The sequence below is a fragment of the Gobius niger genome (genome assembly GCF_951799975.1).
Source record: "Gobius niger genome assembly, chromosome: 6".
NCBI lineage: Eukaryota > Metazoa > Chordata > Actinopteri > Gobiiformes > Gobiidae > Gobius > Gobius niger.
In genome coordinates this window covers 12,353,560-12,380,776 of record NC_136857.1, presented here as the reverse complement: position 1 = coordinate 12,380,776, position 27,217 = coordinate 12,353,560, and the positions used below count along the sequence as shown (strand labels likewise).

The 27,217-nt window shown below is 40.4% G+C and overlaps 2 protein-coding genes across 3 annotated transcripts in view; both read right to left on the bottom strand.

The window, feature by feature from the left end:
* Window positions 1-13,664: 13,664 nt before the first annotated feature.
* wnt5a (wingless-type MMTV integration site family, member 5a) lies at window positions 13,665-24,066 on the bottom strand (the record flags this gene model as incomplete). 2 transcript variants are annotated; one of them, XM_079559256.1, is made up of 5 exons in its annotated part: window positions 13,665-15,298; window positions 16,263-16,555; window positions 18,861-19,108; window positions 21,475-21,623; window positions 23,983-24,066. In XM_079559256.1, 5 exons carry the CDS (start codon window positions 24,064-24,066, stop codon window positions 14,840-14,842), a joined length of 1,233 nt encoding a protein of 410 aa, XP_079415382.1. In that variant the 3' UTR covers window positions 13,665-14,839. The 2 variants fall into 2 exon arrangements, with proteins under 2 accessions (XP_079415382.1, XP_079415381.1); XM_079559255.1 differs by lacking the exon at window positions 23,983-24,066 and adding an exon at window positions 23,242-23,355.
* A 1,960-nt stretch (window positions 24,067-26,026) lies between these two features.
* Window positions 26,027-27,217, bottom strand: part of LOC306964989 (ERC protein 2) — a 138,651-nt gene continuing 137,460 nt past the window's right edge. Inside the window, exon 18 of the mRNA XM_079559176.1 lies at window positions 26,027-27,026. The gene's annotated coding sequence lies outside the window, so the exon portion shown is untranslated. The remainder of the gene's footprint in view (window positions 27,027-27,217) is intronic.

Here is a 27,217-nt window from a genome sequence, read left to right as displayed (position 1 = left end):
AGGAGCGCTGAAGCCAGGACTGAGGAGTGCCAGCTGAAAATATCCACTCACACTCAGCACCGTGGGACCCCTGCTGCGACAGGAAGAAAAGCCCTCAGTTCTTATAGACCTCTGAGTTTGAGGACCTGACAGCCCCATAACCAAATGCAAAACATTTTAGATACACTCTACATCAGTTCTTCAGGTGGTTCTCAGGGTCATCTAGAAGTTTTACACTGATACATTTTAATAAGAGATAATTGAATTTATGCGTTTGTATTGAATTTAGGTTAGGCTGTTTAGACATAGTTTACACCCAGTTTAGATTTAGTTTAGATATATGATCTTGAACTAGGCCTGGTGGTATTTGGATGGTCAAATATTGAGAACCACTACTCTATATCAGTACAGTACAGTATCTTGTGCATATAATTACAGTGACGTCAGCAGTAGTGAATAATCCACAATTTCTATGAGAATATTTGGCTGGTACAGTTTTATTGGTCTATCATCCGCTGCTCAGGCATTGAAAGGATTGATAAGATAAAGCTATAGCAACAATGATGGCCTAGTGGTTAGTTTTCTTGCCTCACAGAAAGAAGGTTCTGGGTTCAATCCTCAGAACAATCCGTGTCTGGATGGATTTCAGTTTCCCCCATCAACCAAAAACATCCACGATAGGTGAATCCTTTTTGTTGAATGACATGGCTAAATACATACCACTTGTTGTTCAGTCATGTAAAGGTGTCATTGATTCTAAGTTTAAGTGAAACCAAAAACATCAGGCCGTTTAGTTACTGGGCATTTACTTTTAGTTGAACTGTAACCTGGTAAAACTGAATCTTGCACCTCTTATGTTCTTTGTGTTTTGCTGTGGGCGTGTCTGTGTGGGTGTGGTGACACAGTGAATCTGGGAAGCAGCAGCAGACGCCGTTGTCCAGCAGGAAAAACTGAACAGGACATAATCGGTGAACCACAAGTCTGACAAAAAAACTCAGCGCAAGCTCAAGCATTGCTCCATTTGCTGCACGGCTCCTCTCCATTGACTTCCCCTAGCCTGGACAATAGCACCTGCACTTTAGGATATATTGCCCCATTTTGATATAACCTTAGCAACTTTTGTGGTGAATTCTTTTAAAACTTGATCCTGGTTCTGTGCACTTTGGTCAGAAGGGATTCGGGGCATTACAGAACTAACTGATAAGTAAAAGAAAGAGGACTGTGTGTGTGATGAAGCTAGATACTGTACGTAGGTCATCGAGACAGTGGGGGAAAGCTGCCTATTACAGAGTGTTGGTGGTCTGTAGATATATCTGAAATAGGCCTTAACTGTTGGCTCTGCTCTTCCACCGGTCCCTACTTTCATCTGATCACTCTTCATTAGTATCAGCATGTTTGTCTTGGATCAATCGGTCACTTAGATACTACTGGGCTGCTGGCACAGAGCAGAACATCCCAGTGCGCTGCTGAAGGCTCAGACTGATGTGATAATGAATGCATTGGTGGCGTCTCTGGGCATGGGCCGGTTACATCGACAGTTATACGAGTTAAAGTGTCATGTATGATTTGTGTCTCGGGACCACCGGCGCTCCTGATCCTCTGTGAACTGCGCCATATTTCATAACGTGCTGCGCTCACAGGGAGCAGTGGCCGACTGGTTAGCACTCCAGTCCTGACTCGAGGGGATGGTGAGTTTGATCGGCAGGTTGTTCAGAACATGTCAGTGGGGAGCCTGTCCACTGTGCGCATTGCCACATTGGGCCTGCCAGATAATGTAGGTGAATAGGGATTTTTGTTTTATTATTTAGAGATATTGATTTGAAAATGTTACTGTAGCTTACTAGCTATATGAGAAAAAAATGTATTCCAAGTTTTTGGCAATTTTATGTTTTCATATAACAATAAGGCCTCTATTTTCAGCGACGAAAGCAGAAAAATGGATGGAGCCTGCTTTAAATTTATTTTGTTGACATATTTGTTGCAAGGACTTTTTCAGAGGGGATTTTGGATATCATGTTTAGTTATAAAATAAGATGTTTTTTGGTGGAAAAATCTGTAAAAAATTTAAATTTCACCTTGTTTTTTGAAATTCAAAACTCAATAAATCAGGGTAGGGATATTAAAAACGCCCGCTGAAAACACCTTCAAAATATTAAGTTGAAGACTGGAAAGTTTGAAGTCTGTACGTGCTACTAATGTGGAGATACTGTCACCACAATGTGAGAAAAGTGCATTTGGAGACATTCCAATTTTCCATATAAATCTATGGAGAAACATTGCAGTGCAATAAGTAAATATGTTATTGTGAAGATTAGGCATTTTGCTGGTTTCCAGGTGAAAGTGTATATGTTATGAGAACAAATTGGCCCAAAACCTGAAAATTAAAAGAAAAAAAATAGATATGCCTGCAGTGTCTCCCCAATGTAATGACATGCACACAGTCCATACAGTCTGGGACCTTGAGAGAAGCACCTTACTTTTTCATGTGGCGACTGCATGACCTTAATGTTGTACTCTGGTTTCCAGACACATTCACAATATGGTTATCTGAGTATTTGTCATGTCGTTTAAGCCTGGGACCCTCAAAATTACCATGCGAATAATCCGGGACACCCACTGTAAAAAAACAAATTAATAATAGATTGTTTATTTGACCTCAATTCATAAATGTGTTTTCAGTTACCCCGTTAAACCATGTAAAATCGTACTTTGTTTGCAGTATTAAACATACAAAGGCTCAGCAGAACTCGCCAACTCATGCCAGAGACCATAAGCGCCACTGCAGGTGTCGTAGCATGTTGCATTTTTTACTCATTAATTGTCTGTGAGAGTGAATACTACGCTGACAGAAAAGACAAAGGGAGAGAGGGATATTGTACATCCAATTATACAATGGAGATTTTTTTTATCACTCAAACTTGGCTGTAAACACTATTCAAGTGGCGCTAGCCCCCAGTTAGCTCTGCCCGTTAGCCTGTTAGCATCTTCTTCGTGATGCCATTAGTGTGTATTGCGCCTCCGCCTTGGTGTCAGGGAAAGTTGTGTTCTGACCAGAGACACTGGGGAGAGTTGAAAGACCCCCCCCAATCATCCCATTAACACTTGTATTACCCCCAGAGGGACTACGAAAAGGATTTATTAAGGTAAATAAGTTACTTGGTTCTTCTGATATACTTAAAACATGTCACACTGATTTGGTTGGGCCATTTGTTCACTTAGTTGTTGTGCTGCCCTTATCCCTGCAGTTCTGATTGCACATTGCGATGCACTGTGCTTGAGGTTTGCATTTATAGTTAGTGCGGGTCATATTAATATGTATTACGAGCCCCTGAGTGCTTCACCAGAGTAACCGACGACGTGCATGTGTGCGTGCACGTGTTTGACCACTGGACCAGCCGCATGTTCTGGCCTGAGACTGACGCCCTTCTTTTTACATAGCCCAGGGTTGAAGGGAAGTCTAGGGTTACAACCACAGCCCGGACTTCAACATCATGCAGCAAGATGACATTTATATGTACCTCCGTGTCCGCCAGGCACCCTCCACTCACCCCTGTCCCATCCATCACTGCCCTCTGACCGACGCACTGTCCAAAGGCCGCTCTGACAGTAACCGCAGGGTTACACGTCCTCTCCGACCACATTCACACCAGTCACCCCACTGCACTCCAGGCTGGAGACTGTGCGGTTTGCTGCTCTGAGTTTAAATGTCTGGAGGAGTAATCACCGGACATGACATCATGCCTTTTGTGGTGAAGGGGTCATGCAGCATCACTTGCTTTACTCTGTACTTTTTTTTTTTTTTTACCTTTTTGGCACACATCTCTTATAGGAACCATATAGGTCTACCCTGCGCCTTAAAGAACCTACTGCTGATCCATTTCTGGGGGGGGGGGAAACAACGTCCTGTTTTCTTAACAGGACGTTGAACTTAATCACTGACCTAAACTGAGTAGGGTGTAAGATGAAAAAGAAATAACCAATGTTTGTGTTAGTTCTCAGGAATTACAGCTCCTCTGTTGACTGTGAAGAAACTTCTTTGATGAGTGGCGGAACGTCCACCACTGAAACAATCCCATGCAGTTAACGACTTTGGAAAAATTGTACCACGATGCAGAGATCCGTTCCATAAGAAAAATATCTCTAATTTTGTAAGAGATTATTGTTAATTCTGTTAAACTGAAGTGAGCGTTTGCTGAGTTTCACAACTTGACTGGATTTGTCTTATTTTATTTATCCTGATTCCGCTGTGATTTGGTGAAGTATTGGAAAGTGAATCACTCAGTCACTTAAACAGCCCCCAGAGCTCCTGTGGATACAAGTGTAATCTGAATATGTGTAATGTTTCCATAGCTACATGATAAAACTCACCCACAAGTTTATTTTTCTGAGCGTTTAATGGCCACCCACTTCCTTAATTAAACCTGCAGCTCGACGGTGGAAAGATAAACACATGGGCGGCTCGTTAAAATTAGTGGGTACCTTCTGGCAAGTGGTCTCCGTGTATTGCTCTTGTCTTTATCAAGGGTGCTTTCCATTTTATCTCCACAATTTCCATATCACACTGGGAAAAAAAAATACATTGTGTGCAAATAAATCAAGAGAAACTTATTGAACAAAATAGCACTGTCAGTGTTTTGGGTGAGCAGTCCTGAGCAGTTTTGACAGCTAAAAGAAATATGGCGGTTTCAAACAATCTGTGTGATCTCCTGCAGTGGAACAATAAGTGTATGATGTAAGACAGTTTAATAACAGCGTCCTTGTAAAAGTCCATGGACAACCTTTTGTTTGAATTTAGATCTTAGATTTATTCTTCTTTCTAAAAAGAAAACACAAAAAAAAACTTGCCATTACACTGTAGGCTTTTCAACACATTATGGTATGATTGATATTGTGAATTATTTTAAATCAACTGAAGTAACATAACAGAAACCTTAAAATACATGTTGGTAGATGCTAAAACTCTTATAAATAGTGTAAGCATATTTTTAATGCATAATATTTAGGTAATTTTAAATTATTGCAATACAAGGCTGAAATTACCCCTGCAACAGGAATCAGTATGGTGAAGTTTTTGTATGACCTGCAACAACCTATTGCCATTTTAACATCTAATAAATAATGCAGATATCACTAATTAAGTTTAAAGTATAAACAATGATTGCAGATATCCATAATACCTTTTCTACTATACCATGCTTCACATCATTTTGGATATCTGTGACATCATTTAGTACAAATGACAACAGATCCACGACTAGTCATAATTCAGCTATGGATATCCATAACTGAATTGCAACCAGTAATAGATCTGTTCTGGATATCTACAACCAAATTTTGACTAGACATAATTTTAAATGCTAAAACGGCTTGCCATACTAACCACCTATGAAGAAGTCACATAACTCTTTTGAGATTTGTCAGGCAACCTCGTTCAAGCCTCTCATTCACTCATAAGGATCGTCTGTATGTAACAGTGAAGGGCTGAAGAAGTTCCCCCAGCGCTTTAATGCAGAGGACTTAAAAGTGGGTATTCACCAAAGAAAAAAAAAAAAAATATTCAAAACACCTGCACCACTGGAGGGTCTGAGAAAGAAAACCAAGGCTGAGGGGAACACACCTTTAGCCTAAACTGGAGTAGGCCACAGTTTGTGAAGAGTTTGTGAACCATTACTCTAACTCAGTGTTTCCATGGCGCAAAACCACCTACTAACATTATTTTCTGAATACGCTCCTTCTAAAAGCTGAAGTGCAATGAAATATTTGCCCACTGTTCTAGACATGGACTAGATCCAAAACTCTGTAGACTCCTGGACACTTCCCCTCTGCTGCTTCAGAAAGAAAAACACTTGAATGAGACAGGGAGGTGATTGTGCAGGTAGGGGAATGTCTGAGCGACCGGCCTGGGCTGGGCCAGAGCTTCGCTGGGTGATTGGTTTTACTGGTCTGAACACCAGTCTCCTCGGAGCAGACTGTAGGAGGCAAAGAGTGGAAAGTGTTTTCTTTTTTTCTCACTTTCTCAGTAATATTCATTTAAAATAATGCTATAGTCAAGCAGTGCCAGTGCTACCACACAGCAGACTGACAAACTATGCCAAACTATGCCATGGTGCTGGAGTCTCTCTTTGATACAGCTACCACATTATGTTTGAAGGTGATCCTTGTGACCCATGTACTGCACATCTAGAGAAGCATTTCATAGATTCATAACATTTTTTGTACAGGAGGACAGTAAGTGTCCTTGGAGCTTTTCAAGATTGTATTTAAGAGGCAGGTAACTCTTTTCTAGATTACTGTTTTATAACATGAATAACAAGCATTACATTGTGTCATATCAGAGGTGAAGTTCTGATATGACAGTAGGTTTTAACATTCCTGTGCTCTTTACCCCTGCCTTACCCGAGCACATTTTCTCCAGTTCAACTTTACCCAAATCTAAAAGCTTCTCGACTGGAGATTAGCGCCTATAGTAAGAGTAACGCCTCATTTGAAAGCTAAGGCCTACAAAACTGATTGTAACTTCTTTGTTGCGTCCTCGCAGGTTTTTTAAGCATTTTTGTCACATTTTCATCACATTTTCATCACATTTTCATCACATTTTCATCACATTTTTGTCCCTTTTCATCACTTCTTCCATCACATTTTCATCATATTTTTGTCCCTTTTTCATCACAATCTTGTCACATTTTCATCACATTTTCATCACATTTTTGTCACTTTTTCATCACTTCTTCCATCACATTTTCATCACTTTTTTCATCACATTTTCATCACATTTATGTCACATTTTCATCACACTTTCGTCACTTTTTCATCACATTTTTGTTATTTTTTCATCACATTTTTGACACTTTCTGTCAAGATTTTAGATTTGGGTAAAGCCAAACTGGAGAAAATGCACTCGGTTCAGGTGGGGATTAAGAGGTTAATGGCTGCACTTTCCAAATGTCCACAACTACTACATTCAAAACGTTATACTCTGAGTTCCTCAGAATGTACAGAATCTTATACCCCTGTGTAACGCCTGGTTTATTTCAACGTTTCTTCATCAAACCGCTTTTCATTTAAGTTCCAAGTTGGTCCCAATGTATGTGCTTTGGTCAGCTGCCATGTTGTGTGGTTGAGGCAACGAGGTGTATAAAGCGGTGCCAGTGAGCGGCATGACTTTATATTCTAATCGGGTCTTGTTAGTTGAGCCTCAAGTCTGATGACACATGGCACTATGAGGTTAGCTTGTGGCCATTGTTAGTCTTAGCTTGTTTTTGTAGGCAGTGCTCACCAGTGTTCACCCGCTTGCATCATTACAGCTTCAGATTAAGAAAATGAACTCCAATAAAAAGGAAAAACATATGACCATTGGCCTAAAAAGAAGCCCTATGTCAGATTCAATACATTTCGAGTGACAACTTTCTAAAGGAGTGCCATCATTGGTCACCAGGAAAACATCATATTATCTGGGATTTTAGGTGCTCTAACTACTGGATATATTTCAAACGAGCACCTGGAATTAGTGTTTAAAAAATACCCGCAACTTTGACAACGACAGTTACTTTATTGTTTGTGTGTATAGTGTACTTCTTCCGTGTACCTTTTGGCAGTATTATGTAAACCAGAAGTCTCATATCTCTTTGTTCATATCTGTAACAAAAACAGCAGGGGCCTAAAGTTCAAGAGGGAAGGCTGATATATGGGTTGCTCTGACAGTGAAGTACAGAAAGTATGAAGAGTTGGTCTGTCGGACCAAGCCAGGCTCCAGATATTTCCACTCATCGCTGTTTGGCTGCACAAAGTGTCCAGGTGTTGGAGAGCTTTAGGTATTATTGAATTCACTATATGTTAATATTGTTAGTGTTCATCATGTGATGGAGGATTCTTGTTTTTTCTGCAGCCATTATAGATAGTCTAAATAACTTTTGCGGCACCTCACATGCCTTTTCCATTTCAAATTTGAAATATAAACTCAATAAGACATTATTTCGATTCATTAAAAGCTACCTGTCATTATTTTTTCCACAATTGTAATAATCTCTCTCAGCTGGACTTCTCTCAACTTTGAGTAGCTATTTGAAAGCAGCATATTAAGCAACTTGTTAACTGCATAACGTTGTGGCTGTGAGCATACAAAGATGTCACTGTAATCCAAAGTATGATGTGTTTGTACAAGCATGTTTTGATCTATGTGTCTACCTCAGTGTTTGTATTTGATTCAGGCAGACCCTAAGGCTTGTATGTGAGACAACGCGACTATCACAACCTGTTCCTCTGTAAATTCCCTCCTTTTGTGAGTCCCATAGGTCGTCATCTGAGTGGTTTTGATCTGGCAGTCCTGAGTGCCTTCAGGGCACCTCCTCCACACACTCGCTAGTGCCCCTATAGTCTACAGTCACACACATGAACAGTCCAGTGCCAGGACCCATCCATCAGCTTCGCATGGTCCCCTCCGTCCCAGGCCTTGGGTCGTATAGGGACTGAAGCCAGGGGCTACAGTTCCAGGCGTCCCGCCAGCCTGTCATGGTCCTGGGACAGGGGCCAGCCCTCCATCAGTTCTGATGTGAGCTGGAGGAGCAGAGGGTTGGCCCCTCAGCAGGCAGGGCAGGTCAGAGGTAGAGGTACTCTCTAAATATGCAGAACTTTATTTTGTTTCGTTTTTACAGATCTGCTTGTTAAAATAAATGAATGAATGTTTGAGACAGACTGGAAATGCCATGGTCTGGAGTCTGAAAAGAACTAATTAGTGTTACAAATATTTTATTGGTCCACATGCTGTGCAAAAATGTGTTTGATTTTATTTTGTAGACTTTTAGACATGTTCTTGGCCTGACATATATGTGCATTGTGCAATGGCTATGAACTGTGGAATTCTGTAGAGACTTGTCAACCTGAACTGGCACAAACACTGTCCCCACAGGACCTCCACTAACCTCAGATTTGGTCTCACGGCACAGAGACAGACTATTAACATTGACAAGAACAATGGACCAACCACAAACAAGAGAATGTTTACAAAATATGAATAATGATTGTGTTGATGGACAGTTTATTGTAAATGTAGCATGGACATAAAGTTACAGATCTAATCTGAGGTTTGAGTGGAAAAACCACATTTCCCAAAACATCAAGACCACCATCGACTCTCAAATACATTTTTATTTGTTTTGCCCTGATATGCCATGTTGCCATTGTATTTGTCATTTTCTTAATTTGAAATAAATTGATGAGAAACTCAAGAAGCTAAATGTGTGGGGCAAATTTAAAGATTCACTGAGCAGATGAAGTCTTGCATCAAGCGGACCATCTTTATATACTGTACATAACTTTATATATTGTTTTATGGGCATTTTTTGCAGAATTTTCATCCCCCACAGGCACCACTTTGACTTACTGACCACACATCTCTCAGTGTGAGTCAAGGTGTAAACACCTTATTTTTTTAAGTGTATTTTAACAAGGACACTAACTAGCTCTGGTGTCAGTCAGGAGGACAACTGCAGCCAAACACCCTGGAAAAATCTGCCATTCCCACCATTTTTTTCCTGCAGCTTTATGAGTTAAAGCCTTATATTGGGGGGGCAAACTGCTAAGATATATCAATTTAGTAATACCAATTTGTTATGAATTGCTGCATTTACAGTATATGATCCCTGATGTTGATCTTTTCAAGAAGAGACGGCGTTTGTCCAATATTCTTCTTGTTAAGTGAAAATTCTTTTTCAGCACACAATCGCACTTGCATGGTTGAATCTGCAGGTATCAGGCCAAATAAGCCAAAGCTCTTCCTTATGCCATGGTTTATGTCATCTGAATGTAAAGATTCCTTACAATACCCAGGTTTCCTATGACAAGGAATCATACTTCATGACATTAGTTTCGTAGAATAGATTTATTTCATGCAGTTAGAATTGAGAGTCAGCCGTGCGGCACTGTTAGCTGTTTCCTTGTGGTTGAGGTTAGAAGGCTGTTTTAAAAAACAACTTATTAAAAAAATTCTTCATCAAAATGTGTGGTCAGTCTGTTGTTTAAAGAAATGTGCTCTCTACAATGCATTGTCACTCAGATAAATCGCAGATGAAGATAAGATATGAGAAATATTAATATAATTAGGCATGACTCAAACCTCATGAACACGATAGCTAAAAGCCCAAAACATACATAAAGAATGTGGGTACAACTTATTCACATGCAGTTTAGTCTTATAGCACATAATAGGAGAGCCTTCCCCAGATATGAACAATGTAAATTTTGTGTTTTGGGAACCTAGTTCAACTTTTACTGCATGTTTCAACCATATTTGTGAAGACAAAAAGTTAGGGTTGACCTTGACACTCTCAGACAGAGATACTTGTGCCTTGCACTTAGAGTGACCTCTGAGTTCAAGTATAACCTTTCCATTCTTATCCAATCTGGCCTGTCCAAACAACTTGTGGTGCCGTGGTTTCTAAAGGACACTTGTAGGGGCCGCGCTCAGAGGGCAGGTTTATGTAAAGGACAGTTGCGTCGCTGTGATCCTGTCCAGACTTTGTGTGACATTGCAGTATTGTATTGGATTTTTACACTGTGTTTTGTTTAATTTCTCTCTAAAATGCCATGCTCACGGTGCTTCCTGCAGGATTTGAACTCACTACCTTCAGTCGCCCAGGAATTATCTATTGTTGTAGAGATTTTCAAATATCAACAACTGGCTTGAGTTGGTTGAGTTGGGGATGCTTCAGAAGATTGACTTAGAGTAAAAAGACTCTACGACCGATTCACGATCTCGAGTCACGTGAAAATGATGTCTCTCCCCAACAAACAAAATTGAAACCACAAGAAAAAGTAAACAAACACAGTTAAAACTGGAGTTTTGGTCTGGACCACAGAAGAAAAATGGAAAGCTCTGCATTATAAGCCCATATCTGGATTATGTATAAATGATACAAAACATATAAATACAATTATCTCAACAACTGATTGTGAGGACGACTGTATTTGAACAAACTCTTTTGTCAGCAACATTACATGTTTTATATTACATGTTTTTCAAAGAATTAATACACGTTTTTACAACTCAGTGCCTTGAGTGACAAGGTTTCACCATTACCAGACTGTCCCAAGATTTACTGTTAGCAGGCCCATGTCTGGATAAAAAAATAAAGATGAAGAGCTAAAAAACTATATTCATAATAAACTTGATTAAGTATTTACTTGTGGCCAGATGTCTTTTTTCATGTCGGAACAACACTCTTGCATGTGTTCCATCAATTTTCTTAGTCTTAGACACATATGAAGGGAACATCTTGAGATTTTCATTGGCTGAAGTTCAATATTTGAAATTCTCACAAAGCTGTGGTTGACACTTTTTGCTTGAGCAGCCAAACGTTGCATTATATCAAACATCTGCAGTGTCACGGTGTAATGGCTCTGAACACGCAAAGAGGAATTTTGATGCCGAGGTAAAAGAAAAGTAGATCCTCCACCCTGTTCTCATCACGTTAATTAATTAGCACTATTACATGCACGCTCAAACCCGAATGCATAGACTCAAGCTAATGCGCACAAGTAAATCTATGTAAAATCACTTTACTGGGGAGATTAATCTGTTTCTTCAGTAAAACAGCAATTTGAGATCCACATGAGGAAAGCCATTCAAACACGCGATTATATTTCTAGAACAAACTGTGAGGAGAAGGTGTTGAAGAGCAGCCAAAGCATACAGTGTGTTCAAAATAGATCCTTTTCTTATGGTGCATGAGAAGCCTGTGGCCAGTGCTTAATTGTGTGCGCGACTTTAAATCACAGCTTTATCAAAACCACAACCGAAAAAGAGAGGATAAATATTTAGACAGTCACCCACATTGGCCATGAAAAACAAAGGGAAAAGAATGGAAAGATGAGGGCACGGGGGCAGGTGTGGGTACGACCTGCCAACAATTCAACAATTCCAAGCACAGAGCCACGGTCTATGAGGGCAGCGCACCTGTGGGTTAGGTTACACTCCTATCACAGCACCTGGATCTTTTAATAATATTCTTTTACAATCAGGGTAAACAATCTGATTTAATGCCATATCCATGTCCTTTGTAAAGCTGGCAATATTCACTATCTTGAATAATACTATGCATCAACTTTCTGACTTTTTAAACATTTTCGTTGTATGCACTATGTATTGCACGATCACCAAAAGTACACCACAAGTAGCAGAAGTATTTGTATCTTTGCGTTTACACCCATGGAGAAATATGGACGTGTATATGATGCAGTTCTATTATGGGGTTTGAATTACTGCTAGTACCGCTATAACGTTTGAAAACTAGCATAGAAGAACATCACAAAACACTCCGTATTTGGGCATAAAACTTTAGACTCTTTAGAGTATGCTACTTCCCTGATGCATCTGGACTTTTGCTTGCATGTTGAAAACAAATCCAAAAGTGCAATATATCTCACAAACCTATAAAAAGCTGTTGTTGAGTGAAGAATCAAATATGTCAAGACCTACTGCCTTTGGCCTGTGCTTGTAAAAGGTATCTTTCCTATAGTTCTTAGTGACCTCAGTAACAAATACTGCTTGATCTTTGCAGGATTGGAACATACAGGACCCATTGCCAGGGTTACATATGTGCTCTTAAGCCAAGATCATTTTACAAGTGTAAGTTTGAGTCAGTGCCAGGGCCATTTTGTAAAAGCTCGAGCATTAGTTCCTTGAATCTTCGCTCTCCCTCTCGATTTCGTTTCGCTCGCATCTAATCCTCTTCCTCATTACCCACTCTTCTTCTCCCTCATTCTCCAGCTCCGCACATGTCTGATGAGGACCAGTCATCTTTTAGACAGGCATTTAAAAAATATGCCCGTCTCATTCTCTCCACTCACTGTGATCACACATTGCTCAAAGTAAAACCGGACCAATGGCTCATAAAATACACCCAGTGCTTATGCAGTGGTTGGGTAGACTTTGTGTTGACCTGCACAAGAACTAAGAACTTGTTTACTTTAATACATCCTTTTCGTAGTCCCTCTGGAGGTAATACAAGTGTTAATGGGATGATTGGGGGGTCTTTCATCTTACCATGGTGTCTCTGGCCAGAAAACCACCGTTGCAACTTTCCTGAACCGGGTTGGAGGCCCAATACACACTAATAGAATCACGAAGAAGAAGCTAACAGGCTAACGGGCAAAGCTAAGTGCGGGCTAGCGCCACTTTGGCTGTGTTTACGGACAAGTTTGAGTGCAGTTAATGGGATGATTGGGGGGTCTTTCATCTCACCCTGGTGTCTCTGGCCAGAAAACCACCGTTGCAACTTTCCTGAACCGGGTTGGAGGCCCAATACACGCTAATAGAATCACGAAGAAGAAGCTAACAGGCTAACGGGCAAAGCTAAGTGCGGGCTAGCGCCACTTTGGCTGTGTTTACGGACAAGTTTGAGTGCAAAAAAGTATCTCAATTGTGTACAATATCCCTCTCTCCCTTTGTCTTTTCCGTCAGTGTAGTATATACGCTCACGGACAATTAGTGAATAAAATAAAAACACAATATGCTACGTCACCTGCAGTGGCATTTATGGCCTCTAGGGGCATGAGCTACTTAGTTCTGCTTTGCAAAAATAAATACATGAAGGTTTATGTGCTGGTTTTATATGGATATTTATTGAAATAAAGTAGAGCATTGAGCCAATTTGTAAAAAGTAACAAAATATCAGCTATATTAACACATTTTCAAACCTCAACTCCTTAAAGAAGCTTATAAATACACTTAGTTGGACTGGTAAAACAATACTTTGTCTATGAAGAATCACCACAGGGACAGTGAGTGGAAACAAGTGGTACTGAACTTAAAACATTGCTGTAGGCACTAAAATCACCGATACAGTTTTTTTTTTTGTGACCTAACATATGTGGAAAGTGAAAAGAAAGACTTTGTGTTTTGATAACAATAAGGTGCATTTCCCTTTACAAAGATAGTGAAAGAGCCGCAAGAACCTAGAAGAATGAACATACAATGTGGGTTTCAAAACAAAAGCTTGAACAGAACACAGATAATACGGAGATGGTGGCTTGAAGTCAGGTTAAAAAAATAATAAATACATTTTACTGATTGGCTGGATAGACATACTATATACACAGAGAATGGAATAGAATGGAATAAGTCACCACTACAACATTGCCCATATATATTTGAAACCATTTAAGTATTGTAAGATAATGTTAGATGGATACTTGGTGATAATATGGAAAAGAATGTACTTAATTATGAGAATATTACTGATGGTTAACACATACAGACAGGTTGTTGCCTCTGTCTAAAAGTGCATATTGTTTGAGGGATTGTTGCAGCACCCGGGGAACATCAACACATTCAAACAGCTTAATCAGTGGCCCTCAGCCCTCTGTGTAGTACCCAATGTACTCCAAAGAACTGCTGTGAACGACCAGTGTTACTTACATGCAGTAAGGTCATTGAGGTGAGTATGTGATTGTCTCGGGGCCAGTGAACAAAACATAGCATCCATAAGAACAGGCATTCTGTTCAGTCATTCCTAAACAACAAGCCTCAAAGGCAACTATGCTACGATACGAGGAGAAGGAAGTCTAATTTAGTCCATTTGACAATCCAAATTTTTAAAAAGCTTGAGGGTGGTTGGGTGGGAACCTTTCCGAAGTTTTCAGGCACTTGGTGGATATAAAACTGGCTGCTGACATCAAGGCCAAAATAAAATCTTAAAATAAATATTTCTCAGTTTCTGATTTGTTGTTAAAAAAGTCAAGTCTTTTTGCAAAGGCATAATTGTTTAACTCTATAAATATAATTTATATAGTTTCTTTCTTTCATTCTTTCAACTTCTTTGTTCCCAACACTCATCGGCTGACCACAGATCAAGTGCTCCGTCCGTTACTTGCAGACGAACTGGTCCACGATTTTGGTGCAGCGCTTGCACTTGACGTAGCAGCACCAGTGGAACTTACAGTGGCAGCGCTCCACTATCTGTGCCTTGTACTGGTCGTAGCCCCGCCCACAACACATGAGCTCGCAGCCGTCCATGCCCTCTGAGGTCTTGTTACAGAGGCGTCCCACGGTGCCCAGAGAGCCCGTGCTTTGGTTCTTCAGGCAGTAGTCCGGGCTGGACTCCAGGTACACCAGATCGTGGCTTGTCGGGGCATTGAACTTGCTGTTGAGCTGGACCAGTTTTCCGCGCGAGTTGAGCTTCATGGCAGCGGCGCTGTCGTACTTCTCCTTCAGCGCGTCTCCAACCTTCCTGAAGTCGGCCAGCTGCAGCCAGCAGGTCTTCAGACTACAGGAGCCTGAGACGCCGTGGCACTTACAGGAGACATTGGCCAGGTCTGACACCGTCTGAACCACAAACAGAAGACCATTAAGAAATCCATTCATGTTAAATATTTCATTATTTGTAGCACCAAAGATAATAGAATTTTAGATTCATATGGTAGAGAATCAATGTTTATGTGAAGTATGTGACTTGGTCAGAGGGACTGGTCTGTCCAAGAGCAACAGTGGTCAGCTGGTATCTTCCCACCATCAGAGTAGAACTGGACTAATGAAACGCATTAAGCATTTATGACTCCCATCAATTTTCCAAATGCTAGTCCTACATTCCACACTCTCACTGAATATTACGTGTTGTGGATACATAAACGTGTCCACAATATTTCACATTCAGAAGTACTTGTCTCCATGTTTTGAAAGTTAACCAAAACATGGTTCAGACATTTGTCCTTTTCATAGCTGGCAGAAGATCTCTGCGATTACAGATGTGTGAGGTGGTTTCAAGATGTTTGGAAAGAGATGGACCTGCCTTGTGTGATCTGACAGCACAGAGATAAAAGAGTGTGGTAATGAGAGCAGACAGAGCTGTTACACAGATCATCAGCCAGATTCCTCTGTGCGACATATCTGCTTCGCTTCAAACCTCCACCGCTGTTTTACTGAAGTCTGCACTTTGTTCAGTAATGCACACAGTCCTTGTTGAGGTGTTAGAAATACGTACTGTCTGTTATCATGCACTATTTTCTTTTCTTTCTTCTTGGGGGAGAAAAATGTATGATGAAGTTATAGTATAGTCCTTTGTAAGATAAGAAGCTTGTTGGAATAGAAATGCTAATGTGCTGTATATCATTTACCACAGCAAGATGGGCTTAGTGCCTTGGTGGAAGTCTGCACTTTCCACACAATTCTAGATGTTCCATTTCTGAACGTTGACGCACTTTTTATTGTTCATTACTTCTTAAAAATCTGCCCTTTGCACAGCAATATAAGCTCAATCAAAAGCTGTTGAAGTATTCTCATATCATCTTACCCGCCTTCCAGCTTCATTATTGTGTACATTCATCATCTGTCGAGCACTTTCATATGAGCCTTTGGGATAGCTCTTCTCCCTCTCGCGTGCGTCAACAAACTCCTTGGAGAATCTGTAGCCGTAGTTGAGGTTGTCTCCACAGCCACCCCACAGCCAATCCCGGGGCAAGTCTTTGGGCCTTGCTGCTCGACTGCAGCCACAGCTGGACAGCTCTCCTTCCCGGCAAGCACGGCTCACCGCGTTCACCACACCGGCAGCACTGATGGCGTAGGTGAAGGCCGTCTCTCTGCTGGCTGTAAAGAAAATAACATGAGATACATTGGTCTTAGACCACACACAATCACAAAGACAAAAATCAAATATATATAAAATGTAAAAATATATATCAGGCTTTTACAGACAGAAAGGGGGGAAAAGGTGAACAGTAAGTCATCTGACCTGTTGTGTTGTTGCTTTGCTGTTTGGCTCAAACAGCAAAAAACTGAGATCAACTCAACTAAACATGGTCTAAAATGAACATAAATTGTGCTAAATTATGTCTTAACTGGGTGTAAATCATGTCTGAACCAGAAAAGTTCATTATGAAGACTGACATTTCAGATGAGCAACTAAAGAAGCCCCAGTCCCACCAGTGGTACATAGTTTCTGGACCACTGCATTAGACTATTGCACTGGAGTGAATAATAAGGTTTTTTATTTTATTTTTGCAGGCCCTCAGGGCTTGCCCACTTTTACTTAAGGTTTATTTCTTCCATAATAAGGCCATATCATTGTCGTTCTCCTTTAAGAATCCCCAGACAGAGGAGATGTGATGTCATGTGACAGCACTCACCATACACTTAAGATTTCAGAGCACTCCAGCCAAAAGTTCTGCAGGCTCCTCATTACCAACATGTTCAACAGTGAAGCCTGGTTTGCTGTTGTTGGGTGTCAGCCAGAGAGAAAACAGCACCCTCTAGTGACCACCATCAACCACAGCACTCAGTTTCTAATTCAGTTCAAATTAAAGCAGACAAGAAGAAGGGCTCTCTTGGTTGCATCTGCCACAAGTGAGCGATGTTGGAGACACAAGCCATTAACCACAAACTTTCTCAACAGAGATAGTTCAAGACAATGCAAGACAGTGATACGTAAAAGCATTTTCTTCCCCTGGCTGTCACTGGATATTCTCCCCATTAGCACCACTTAAAGAAGCCACAGTCTACAAGGAAAACAGAGATAAGCGGTTAAAGACAAAACAGCTGACCGAAGTATGCTGACATTAAAGACAAGGACCACTAAAAATGTGAATGAAGTCTATAGTGTCTCCATGCTGGGCCAAATCTGAAGAAAATACGATCTAATGGCTTGTACAGATGGAAAGAGCGAGAGACGCATGACAGGGGAAAATGGCAATAGATACGAGTGAAGGGAAAGCAGATCAGAAAAGAATGTATGGGGATATATATGGCCTTCTCGGTAATAAAAACGGACAATGACATCAAAATATGAAGCAAAAAGAAATCCAGGAGGAAACAATTGGTAGTGGCAAAGATTTTCAAGCAGATAAAGAACCGCTTCATCATAGGGTTCCATTAAGCCCTAGGATATTGTCAGGTTTGTCCAGAGGAAAAAAACGGCCATCTCTCACACCGCTTGTCCCTCTCAATTATAAGCACGATTCAAGATTTTTGTTCAACTGTATCCCAGCCGAGAGTAACCACAGCGGGCAGAGGAGCAAGACTAAAAACCCCATGGAGCGCAGGATGAAGCCAACAGACAGACTGACAGGCTCTGACACAGGGAGAGGGGGTGGGGGTGTATGCACAAGTCAACCTCCAACTATTTCAGTGTGTACCTGCGTGTCATGGTATTTGAGGTGATACAGCGCATTAAATATGTTAAGATTTGTGGAAGCTCGTTGTCGTAAAGACGTTTTCCGTCGTAGACAAAATCTCCTAAGATGACAAAGTTTCATGGAATACAAGTTGACAACATTTAAACTCCCTTCTGATCCATTTTTTTGTGTGGAAGTACTTCACCTTTAGGAGCAATTTCTCAAGGAAAAAACATTTTTGTCAATGTCATGTAGAAATAACAGGAAATCCAGGTATTTTTTCAGTATGTGCAGGGTTCATGAAATAAAAAAGCACATTCTATTTTTCATTTATGAAACCACCCAATTATGTATATTATATATATTTGAAACAATACCACTTTATTTATATGTTTTTCTAATTGATTCACTGGCATAATTTGATGTTTGAAGCAATGTTAATGCCTGTTCAATGTTAATAGATGGGAATAGTGGGAAACTAAACCTTTGCATTATCTTTCATTTCTATCATATTTTACAGCATAGAAATTTAATATGGAACAGAACATAAAATATATATTATATGTTAAAACTGAAGTCAATTCAAACTATTTAAACAAAATACTGTGAAAAGAAATAGAGAATGGACAGCTAACTTGTCAGTGTAAGTAACAGATTTGCATTACAATCAATTTGTGTACTTTTCTGTTGTCTAAGCGATATATGAACATTTTGCGGCGTGTTGCCAAAATTAAATTTGATGTGCGTCTTTCAGCGAAAGACTTGTGTGTGTTTTCGGTTACCTATATGCATGACGCGCCCGAACACAGAGGAGTTGTCCACGGTGCTGCAGTTCCAGCGTCGGTGTCTGAACTGGTACTGGCACTCCCGGATGCCCGTCTTGGCGCCCTCCCCGATGTACTGCATGTGGTCCTGGTACAGCTGGCACAGTTTCTTCTGGCCCTGCGACAGGCCCACCAGCTGGCTGCACAGAGGCTGAGCACCGATGATGTAGGCCTCAGGGATTAGCAGAGGGTTCATGGCTAAAGACCTGCGAGGGCACAGACATAACGGGCTTGGATATGCAAATGTAAAAGCATTGAGGTGGGTTGTGTTTGCATGAACCTGGGATTTGATGTCATCATTTCAGACAGAGGCCAGGGCCTGTCGAACTCTGTCGGAGGTTTGTTGTTTTTTAAAGCAAGAACCTGAATTGTACTTAATATTTTGTTACAGGTTAAGTCCATAAATTTGCCATATTTATCTGTGGCTTCAAGATCTTTTAAATGACAACATTTGAGCCCGTGTGACTGACAAAATGAAACAATTAAAAATATGTTAGTGAAAAGGATATATTTTATTGTAGTCTTTGATGACAGAGAAGACGCTGAACTGCGGATAGCTAGTATATAGTTAGAGATATTAAACTTTTACCAGGAATCTGCAATTTGCATCTATTATTGAGGAGCTGGTGACAAAAATTACACGTTTATATTTTATAACATATCTTGGAAAATTACAATTTCAAGTATGAACAATGGCTGTGGGTCTTCCACACAGGCCAGTACAGATAAGTCTAGATGAGAGGCAACAGTAAAAAAAAATTTAATAAAATCACAATTTAGCGTTTTTTTTTAAAATATTTTAATTAATAAAAGCATGATTGGGTAATTTATTGCCCAGCCCTATGAAAGACAACCCATTCCAATTTGCATTATGAACATGTGAAAATCCATGTCGCTATTTTACGCTTTGTGCTCATCAAGGAAGGGCATCTGGGGTTAAATCTGTGTTAAACAATAGAGATATTAGTTTCACACTATAAACTATGACTTCAGCCCAAAAGTGTCCTCTTTGTGTCACTCCCAGGCCTGGATAAGATAAGACATGGACCAAAGCAATGCCAAAATGGAAGACTGTGTTGGTGCAAAGACTAAATAACGTTCACTTGTTGGTCCACTGAAAAGGTCATTTAAATCAAGTGTTTGTGCTGGTCCCAAGCTTAAATAAATGTCAAATGGTGCACCACTAAGAACCATCAAGGAAAGCAAGAAGGCCAAGAACTTGAACATGTAAAGTGAAGGTCACATGGTCTTCAAAAGTGGCCATGTGTGCAATGGCAAACTACAAAGAGACAAAAAACATCAACATTTTTGACTGACTCATTGAAGGCTCGCACTCGTTTCACCATCTGGTTCCAGGCCACAGGACAATTAGAGCGGCCCATCCCCGAGCCCCAAGAGAGACACAATTAGCCCCCAGTGTAACCCGATCGACTGGGGGAACTCGGCAGCAGCACGGGAATGCAAAACCAACACACACACAACATACGCACGGAGCGAAGGCAGAAAAATAAAACAACACACAGCTCTGTTTGTGTGCTCAGGCAGCCACGCGGGCCCGCTGCTGCTGCCACGCTAAATCATTTACACCTGTGTCCTCTCCAAACCGGAAACTGGCTAACGGGTCGGGCTCGCAACCTCCAAAGCCCTTTGGCACTGTAGTTTAGCTAATGTATAGAAGGTGCTTTGCAAAAAAAAAAAAATAATATGGATATGGTGCGCAACACTTAAAAAAATAAATAATGTAAAATTAGTAAGCGCATAACAGTATCGCAGATATTGAAATTAAATCTTTCACAACATTGCTATGGTAATTGATGGTTGATCTGTCATCAGGTCCATAATGTATCCAATTTATACATGGTTTGCTTCATTTAGTCCAAGTTTAGGCCTGTTTGAAGCTATTTAAGTTGATCAACTATTAAGGCTAATTCCATGGCTCTGTATCACTTTAAAGTAATACATTTACATTAAAAATTTACACTTTTTTTCACTTAACCCTACCTAGAGCCTCCAGGCACATCATAAATAGACACACTACATTTTTATTAAGCAGACCCATTACGAGGCAACCCTATATAATTGATTCAAACATATTTTAGTTCAGTCATAGCAGTATGATGTCACTTCTGGCCATTGACTCAGCAATTACTGTAGCCCCCAACCCAACGACTAAGGGCAAAGTGGTATTTACTTTAAGTGGCACTTGTACGGTGAGTGCACAAATATAGACCTTTTAGTGAACATTACTAGAAACTGTGGACAATATTCACATGCATTCGGACACAGGCAGCGACTGTTTTGGCACATATTTGGAGGGTGAGTCATACACCACTATGCTTTCTATAATATTCATAATTTTACCTTGGCAATGTGCTATAGTCAGAATTTTACTATTGCAAACAGATCTAGCCAATGCAAAACCAAGTTTCTCAGGAACCTACATGAAAACCAGACGAGAGAGCAGCGAGCAGAATTGCCCTTTGGGATAATACAGTTGTTTGATTGATTGATTGAAAACATAAAAGGCATCTTTTATACAGTATTAAATGCAGTGGAGTAAATCCAAACTTACCACCATGAGTTGGCCTCCACCACTACCTGCATGAGGAGTGTGAGGATGGTGAGTGCGAACACACAGTGTCTGGAGTCCAGCGCCGCAGAGCCAAAAGGCCAGCACAGCGGCCGACACACACACCTCAGGCCCAGGTTCATATTGACAATCTGCGGAAACAATATGTGTGTAATATAGACAACTTATAAATCTTCAACATATAACAATAAATATTTCAATCCTGATGCACCAAAGTATGTCAAATCATGATGCTAGTCCAAAGAAAATGAGCGAACTGGACCGCTGCAGCAGAACAAGTGTCTTAACTACTCTTTGTATACAAAATGGGTTACAAAATTCTATGAAAGTAACTGTATAAATTACATCAAAATTTTACCATGAAAAAATGCATATTCAAAATATATTTTAGGGCAATCAAAAAAAAAGAGTTGATATTGGTAAAAAAAAAAAAAAATGCATTTACTGTTGTTATTTGTAAATTACAACCTCATGGTTCACATAACATAATTAGGCTTTTTAAATATATAAATATAGGGCTATAAGAGTTTTGTAAAAGACATAATAGTTATTCAGTTAATATGTCACGTATTATTGCAGGCTCTCGGAGCGCTCGAGACATCATAAATCCATAGCAGAGTAAAACGTGCCAGACCTCAGTGTGCGTTAATTAGCTGCGACTGAAGTGTCTGACTGTGATTATACACGGGGCCAAGTTCATCATCACTCAGACAGGCCACGAGCACGCGCACTCACTGACGCATCAAAAATGCGCGCACCTCCGAGACTTTCTTTGGTTTTTCTCCTCAATTCTCGGTGTATTTTCTGACTAAAAATAACAACAACACACAAATATCTTGATTTTAAATAGTTTCCAAACCAGCTGCAGCAAACAGAATTATGATCTGTAAGCTTGATGTTTGATGCAATGTCCCTTAGTGCACTGACCGGTGGAGTGTATTTCTATGTAAATAGATTATTATGTTTGTTTTTTTATATACAAACAAGTTCATTGTCGTGCTTAATTTGCTCAATTTAAAGACAGTGTTGTTAGAAGCAAAAACGTGAGAAAACCCACAACACTCCTGTACAATCAAATATAATGTAGGCCTATTGATAAATTGTGATATAAGCAATTTCCCTTCTCCCCCCCTTTTGGACTTTTTTATTTGATTTTAAATACCACATTTTCAGACAGGATATGTCTTGAATGACAATTTATAACATATCAATCTAATACAAAACTGAACATAAATAACAGGCCTTAGACTTACCAATATTCACTGTTGCTTAAGGACTATTTTGAATGATGTGTTATGTGTGCAAAGCTGACGGACAGAGTGAAATGCTCGGCTCCGTATTTCCTTATTTGTTTTTGCGTAATGGTCGTTGTCTCATAATGGCAAGATTTATTTAAAGCACATCAATAAAATGACATTTTACGCAGCGTCGTGCGGCTGCTGACGTAAGCTTCAGAAGCCAGGAGAGGGAGCCAGGAGCACGTTTTTGATGATGAAAACACTTTGCCAGAAAGCCATTAAATCAACCTTTTAACTTCGATATGGTCGCAGACAATTTGTTTACAAAAAAAAAGCTTTGTTGGTGGTTTGGAGATGTTGTGGTGATCAGTGGAGGAGGCTAGATTCTGTGTGTCTTGTTTCTGTCGAGAGGTTCATTTAACTGCTCTGCGCCTAATGGGATCCAAATCAAACATCTTCGTGGAGAACAAAATAAGTCTACAGGAGGGTTATGGAAGGTAGTGCTGCTCACCTTGAAGAAGACAGTCCGTTACGAGTAGAACCGACCCAAACAGTAATCCCTGGGCACAGCGGTCCAGGTGAATAAAAAAAAAATCCTCTTTGTCACTGTATGAAAAAAAATAACAACAAAAAAGTCTTCCCAAGGTCTTGAAGAAATAACCTCAAAGTTCTGTCTGTCTGTCTTTGATGACAGGACAAGTGCTCTGTTTGCCAACGGTGGAGAAAAAAGTTTTAGCTTAGTTTTGTAGACATACTTTTATTGAGAATGATAAGCATCTACGGCAGCTTTGTCCCATCAGATTCTTCAAAGTCCTTCGAAAAAAAAAAAAATCACCTTTTATCAATTTGTGTGTTGGGGGTGCAGCTGAGAAGTTAAATCCAGTTGCTTGCACAGTCAGCCCGTAGCAGCACCAATTACCTGCGGAAAAATCCACACCGTGATCCTCGCCACAACCGACTAGTCAATTTCCTTTCCATTCTGTGCGAAGACGACAGCAGAAACAACGCGTGACAACTCCTTTCGCCGCGGTATCCAGTGAATAAAAATGACAGCACACAGTTCCAGTCCAGTCAGTAAACCCGGGATCCCCAAACTTTTTTTTTTGTCCGACCGGTGCGCGTCGTGTGGTGGTGGTGTAGCCGCTGCGTCCACGCCGTACGTCTTGCGCCTGCCTGTGTCGAGAGAGAAGTATCGGTGACTATCTTCGTTTCACTCCGTTTTTTCCCCTATCGCTTCTCCCCCTGGTCTCACCTGCTGCTTCTGTCGCCTCCCCTCACAAACTAGCCGTCTGCAGCGTGGATGAGCGCCGCAAAACCCCCTTACACTGTGGCGCATGCGCTCCTCCACATCTTCTTCATCTCGCCTTCCAGCAGCCCGGGCAATCACCACCACCAACAACTTTCAGGAACCAAGGAGGAATTCGAGGGTAGGTGAAAACTTTGGGGAGAAGGGGGGGTTGAGAAGGGGAGGGGTGAGCGGAACAGGCTGTAACAAAACAAGCGTCTCTATTACCTAAAATAAACTTATAAAGCACTCCGGGCTATTACCCTATCCATTCTAGTAGAGACTCAGGATTATTTCCCGGGCTGGCAGATCGAGTTTCTGTGAGGTAAAAAAAAATCAAGGCTTCAGAATGTTCACGGGGCGCACTCATCACCTGAAGGCCCGCAGCATTACTGCTATAAGGGCCTTTAATATTTTTTGTGAGGCAACATATATAGAAAGGATTTTCAAACTGTGAGATTCTTCTACAGTTTACTCTGTTTATTTCAATGGCTGTTCATGTTTGGTCATTGTTTAGGCAGGGTTTTGGGGTTACAGACCTACACTCCTGATACAATACTATTTTTTCTTGAAGGTCAGAGGTCAAAGTACTCAATAGTTCCACTAAGTGATTATTTGCAATTGCACAATGATTCAGGAAGTTAGGGTTGAATAACAGAAGGAAAAATGATGCTAAAATGAATAGAAGTGACTTAACCTGGACAGTCTGGCAGTGTGCCCTGGTAATTGAGTGGAGATGGAAAAAGAAATGGCGGGATCCCAGGGCAATGCATGGCTTAGGATAGGCCTAATATATAAAACAATTACATTTAAGAATAGCTGCCTTTTGGTTTCTTTCAACAATCATACAAGTGGTTGCAATGTCAACTTAATTGAGGATAGTTATGACAGTAAAGATTCCACTGTAAAGGAAAAAATACTGTATATATTTCTAAATACCTTCTTCAACATTCTTCCAGAAACTATATCAATGGACCACATTGTAATTTTAATACAGAAAAACACAGAAAAAAAATCAATCTGGCTTTTAGCCTTGAGTGTCAATACTTTTACTTACTTTAATTCATTTGTTTATTTAGAGAGGACGGTGCACATTAATGAACACTCAGTACAGTTACTTTGTGTAAATGCACCTGATTTAGCCATGGGCCTGATACTTTACCATACCACTGCATTACAGGAGCTCTGAATTCACTTGAGTATCTTTTTTAAACATGCTAGAACCACTTTTTGTGATCTCTGTAGTCATTTGCCATGCCTGGCTGCCCCTCCTTCCACTCGCCCTCACGCCCCTGTTCCCTTAGGAAGAGAAAGCGGGCAACATCTGGCTAGGTTTATGAGAGAGACGGAGAAAGAGAGAGAGAATTGGTAGACCATGAAAACTGGGAACTGGAATTTCTTGGTGCTGTGCAGGAGTCTATTGTTAAAGCTGTTTTAAATGCAAATGTTAAACTTTTCTTTGGCCTCTTTCTGTGATCATCACAAAAGCATCCTCAAGTGGAGACATTTTATTATTTACTTATTGTACAGATGCACTTGATTTCTAAATTTTTTCCATTCTTGGAAGTGTCAGAAGAATTACACGGGATTGTGGTCTTGTCGTTGGATCTGTGGCAGTTAAATCCTTGAGATCACAAACAAGCAATGCTATTGTATGCAAATAAAGACACATAGCAGGTGTTGTAAAAGCAGTTTTAATCAGAAAAGAGAAGAAAAACATCAGACATACATGTGAATAAATAAAAAAAACACAGTTAAAACCTTTTCCTCAAAATGTACAAAAACTGCATATTAGAAGAGCTTAGATGTAATTTTAAACATAATGCTACTGAAAACGTCTTTTTGAAAAATCCAAACCCAGGTAATTAATATGAGAATAATGAGATAATTAATTAAAATGTTCTAATGAACCCAATTTGAATCATGTAAAACAATCTTGGAAGATCAATATATACCAAGAAAGTGTAACATTACAGCCATTTGTATATTATACAGTTCTATGTGATCCTTACATGGGCATGAACGCACCCAACACCCATCACCCGTCTGCTCGGTCACCACTGTCCTTTCATTGAGGCTGACCACCAAAGACATTAAAACACAGCACAAGATCTGCACTTGTGGTGATGCTCTGACACGGTTGTCAAAGCCATCACAGCTTTGTTCTCGTCAAGCTGGTTCAAATCCCGAATAATGCAAGTGGCCATAATGTTATCTTTGGTGGGTTTACAGTCATGAGTCACCCCTCCGCAAAGTACGTCATACACAGCCACAGTAACGCCAAGATTTGTGACATATCAAACTGTTTTGGACGTTGCAAACCCAAACAGAACATGATATTGGTAGATTAAACAAACACACAGCAGGCGAAAAGAAAAGAAGGAGAACCATATAAACAATGTTCCTACAGTAAGCCGCTTGCAAGGTCATTTGTGTCCCTATTTCTGTTCATTAATGGACGGGTTTTCGCCATGATGTAAGACGATCCTCAAACAGTTTCCTGCATGGGGATCTTTTGGTTGAATTTCATTGCAATCCTGTAAAAGAATGCAGCAGATTGGCAAACAAATGAGCAACTTGAGGTTTATACTGGGATCAAGGGGGGTTTATATCTGTCCAAGTAATTTGTTTCAGTTTGCAGGGGACAACACAACTATTTTGGCACGGTATGTTCAGAAAAAAAAATAAAAAAATCTCGAGTGATGATGGATTTTGAGCTCCTTGTATTTACAGAAGTCCGATATAGTTGCACTTGTAAACTCCCTACGACTGCCAATGTATGCATGGATTTATGGCTAGCACTGCTGGGTCACGCTAGCCTCAAAGAAGCTACAGCAGAGTATGTGGGGATACCTTGAAACCCAGCGCAGATTTGAACAAACATTGATGTGGAATGCACTTGCACTTCAGTCTACCATAACACTGGTCTTCAAGGCCTTGTAAGAGTTCACCACTTGCTGTGCATCTGAAGAAGTCTGATTCTTCATTTGGTCGTGGCACAGTCATTCCACCTAGGAAAGAGAAAATGAGAGGGTGTAAGAGATGCAATATGTTTGTAAAAAACACAGAACACATTTACAAAACACAATCTTTTCTCTTTCTATGGTTGCACATGTGTTTGCAGCACTGATTCGCTTCCCAATTCCCTGTCCTATTCCTTTATCTGAGCTTGGAACAGGACAGAGTTAGTACACAGTCATCC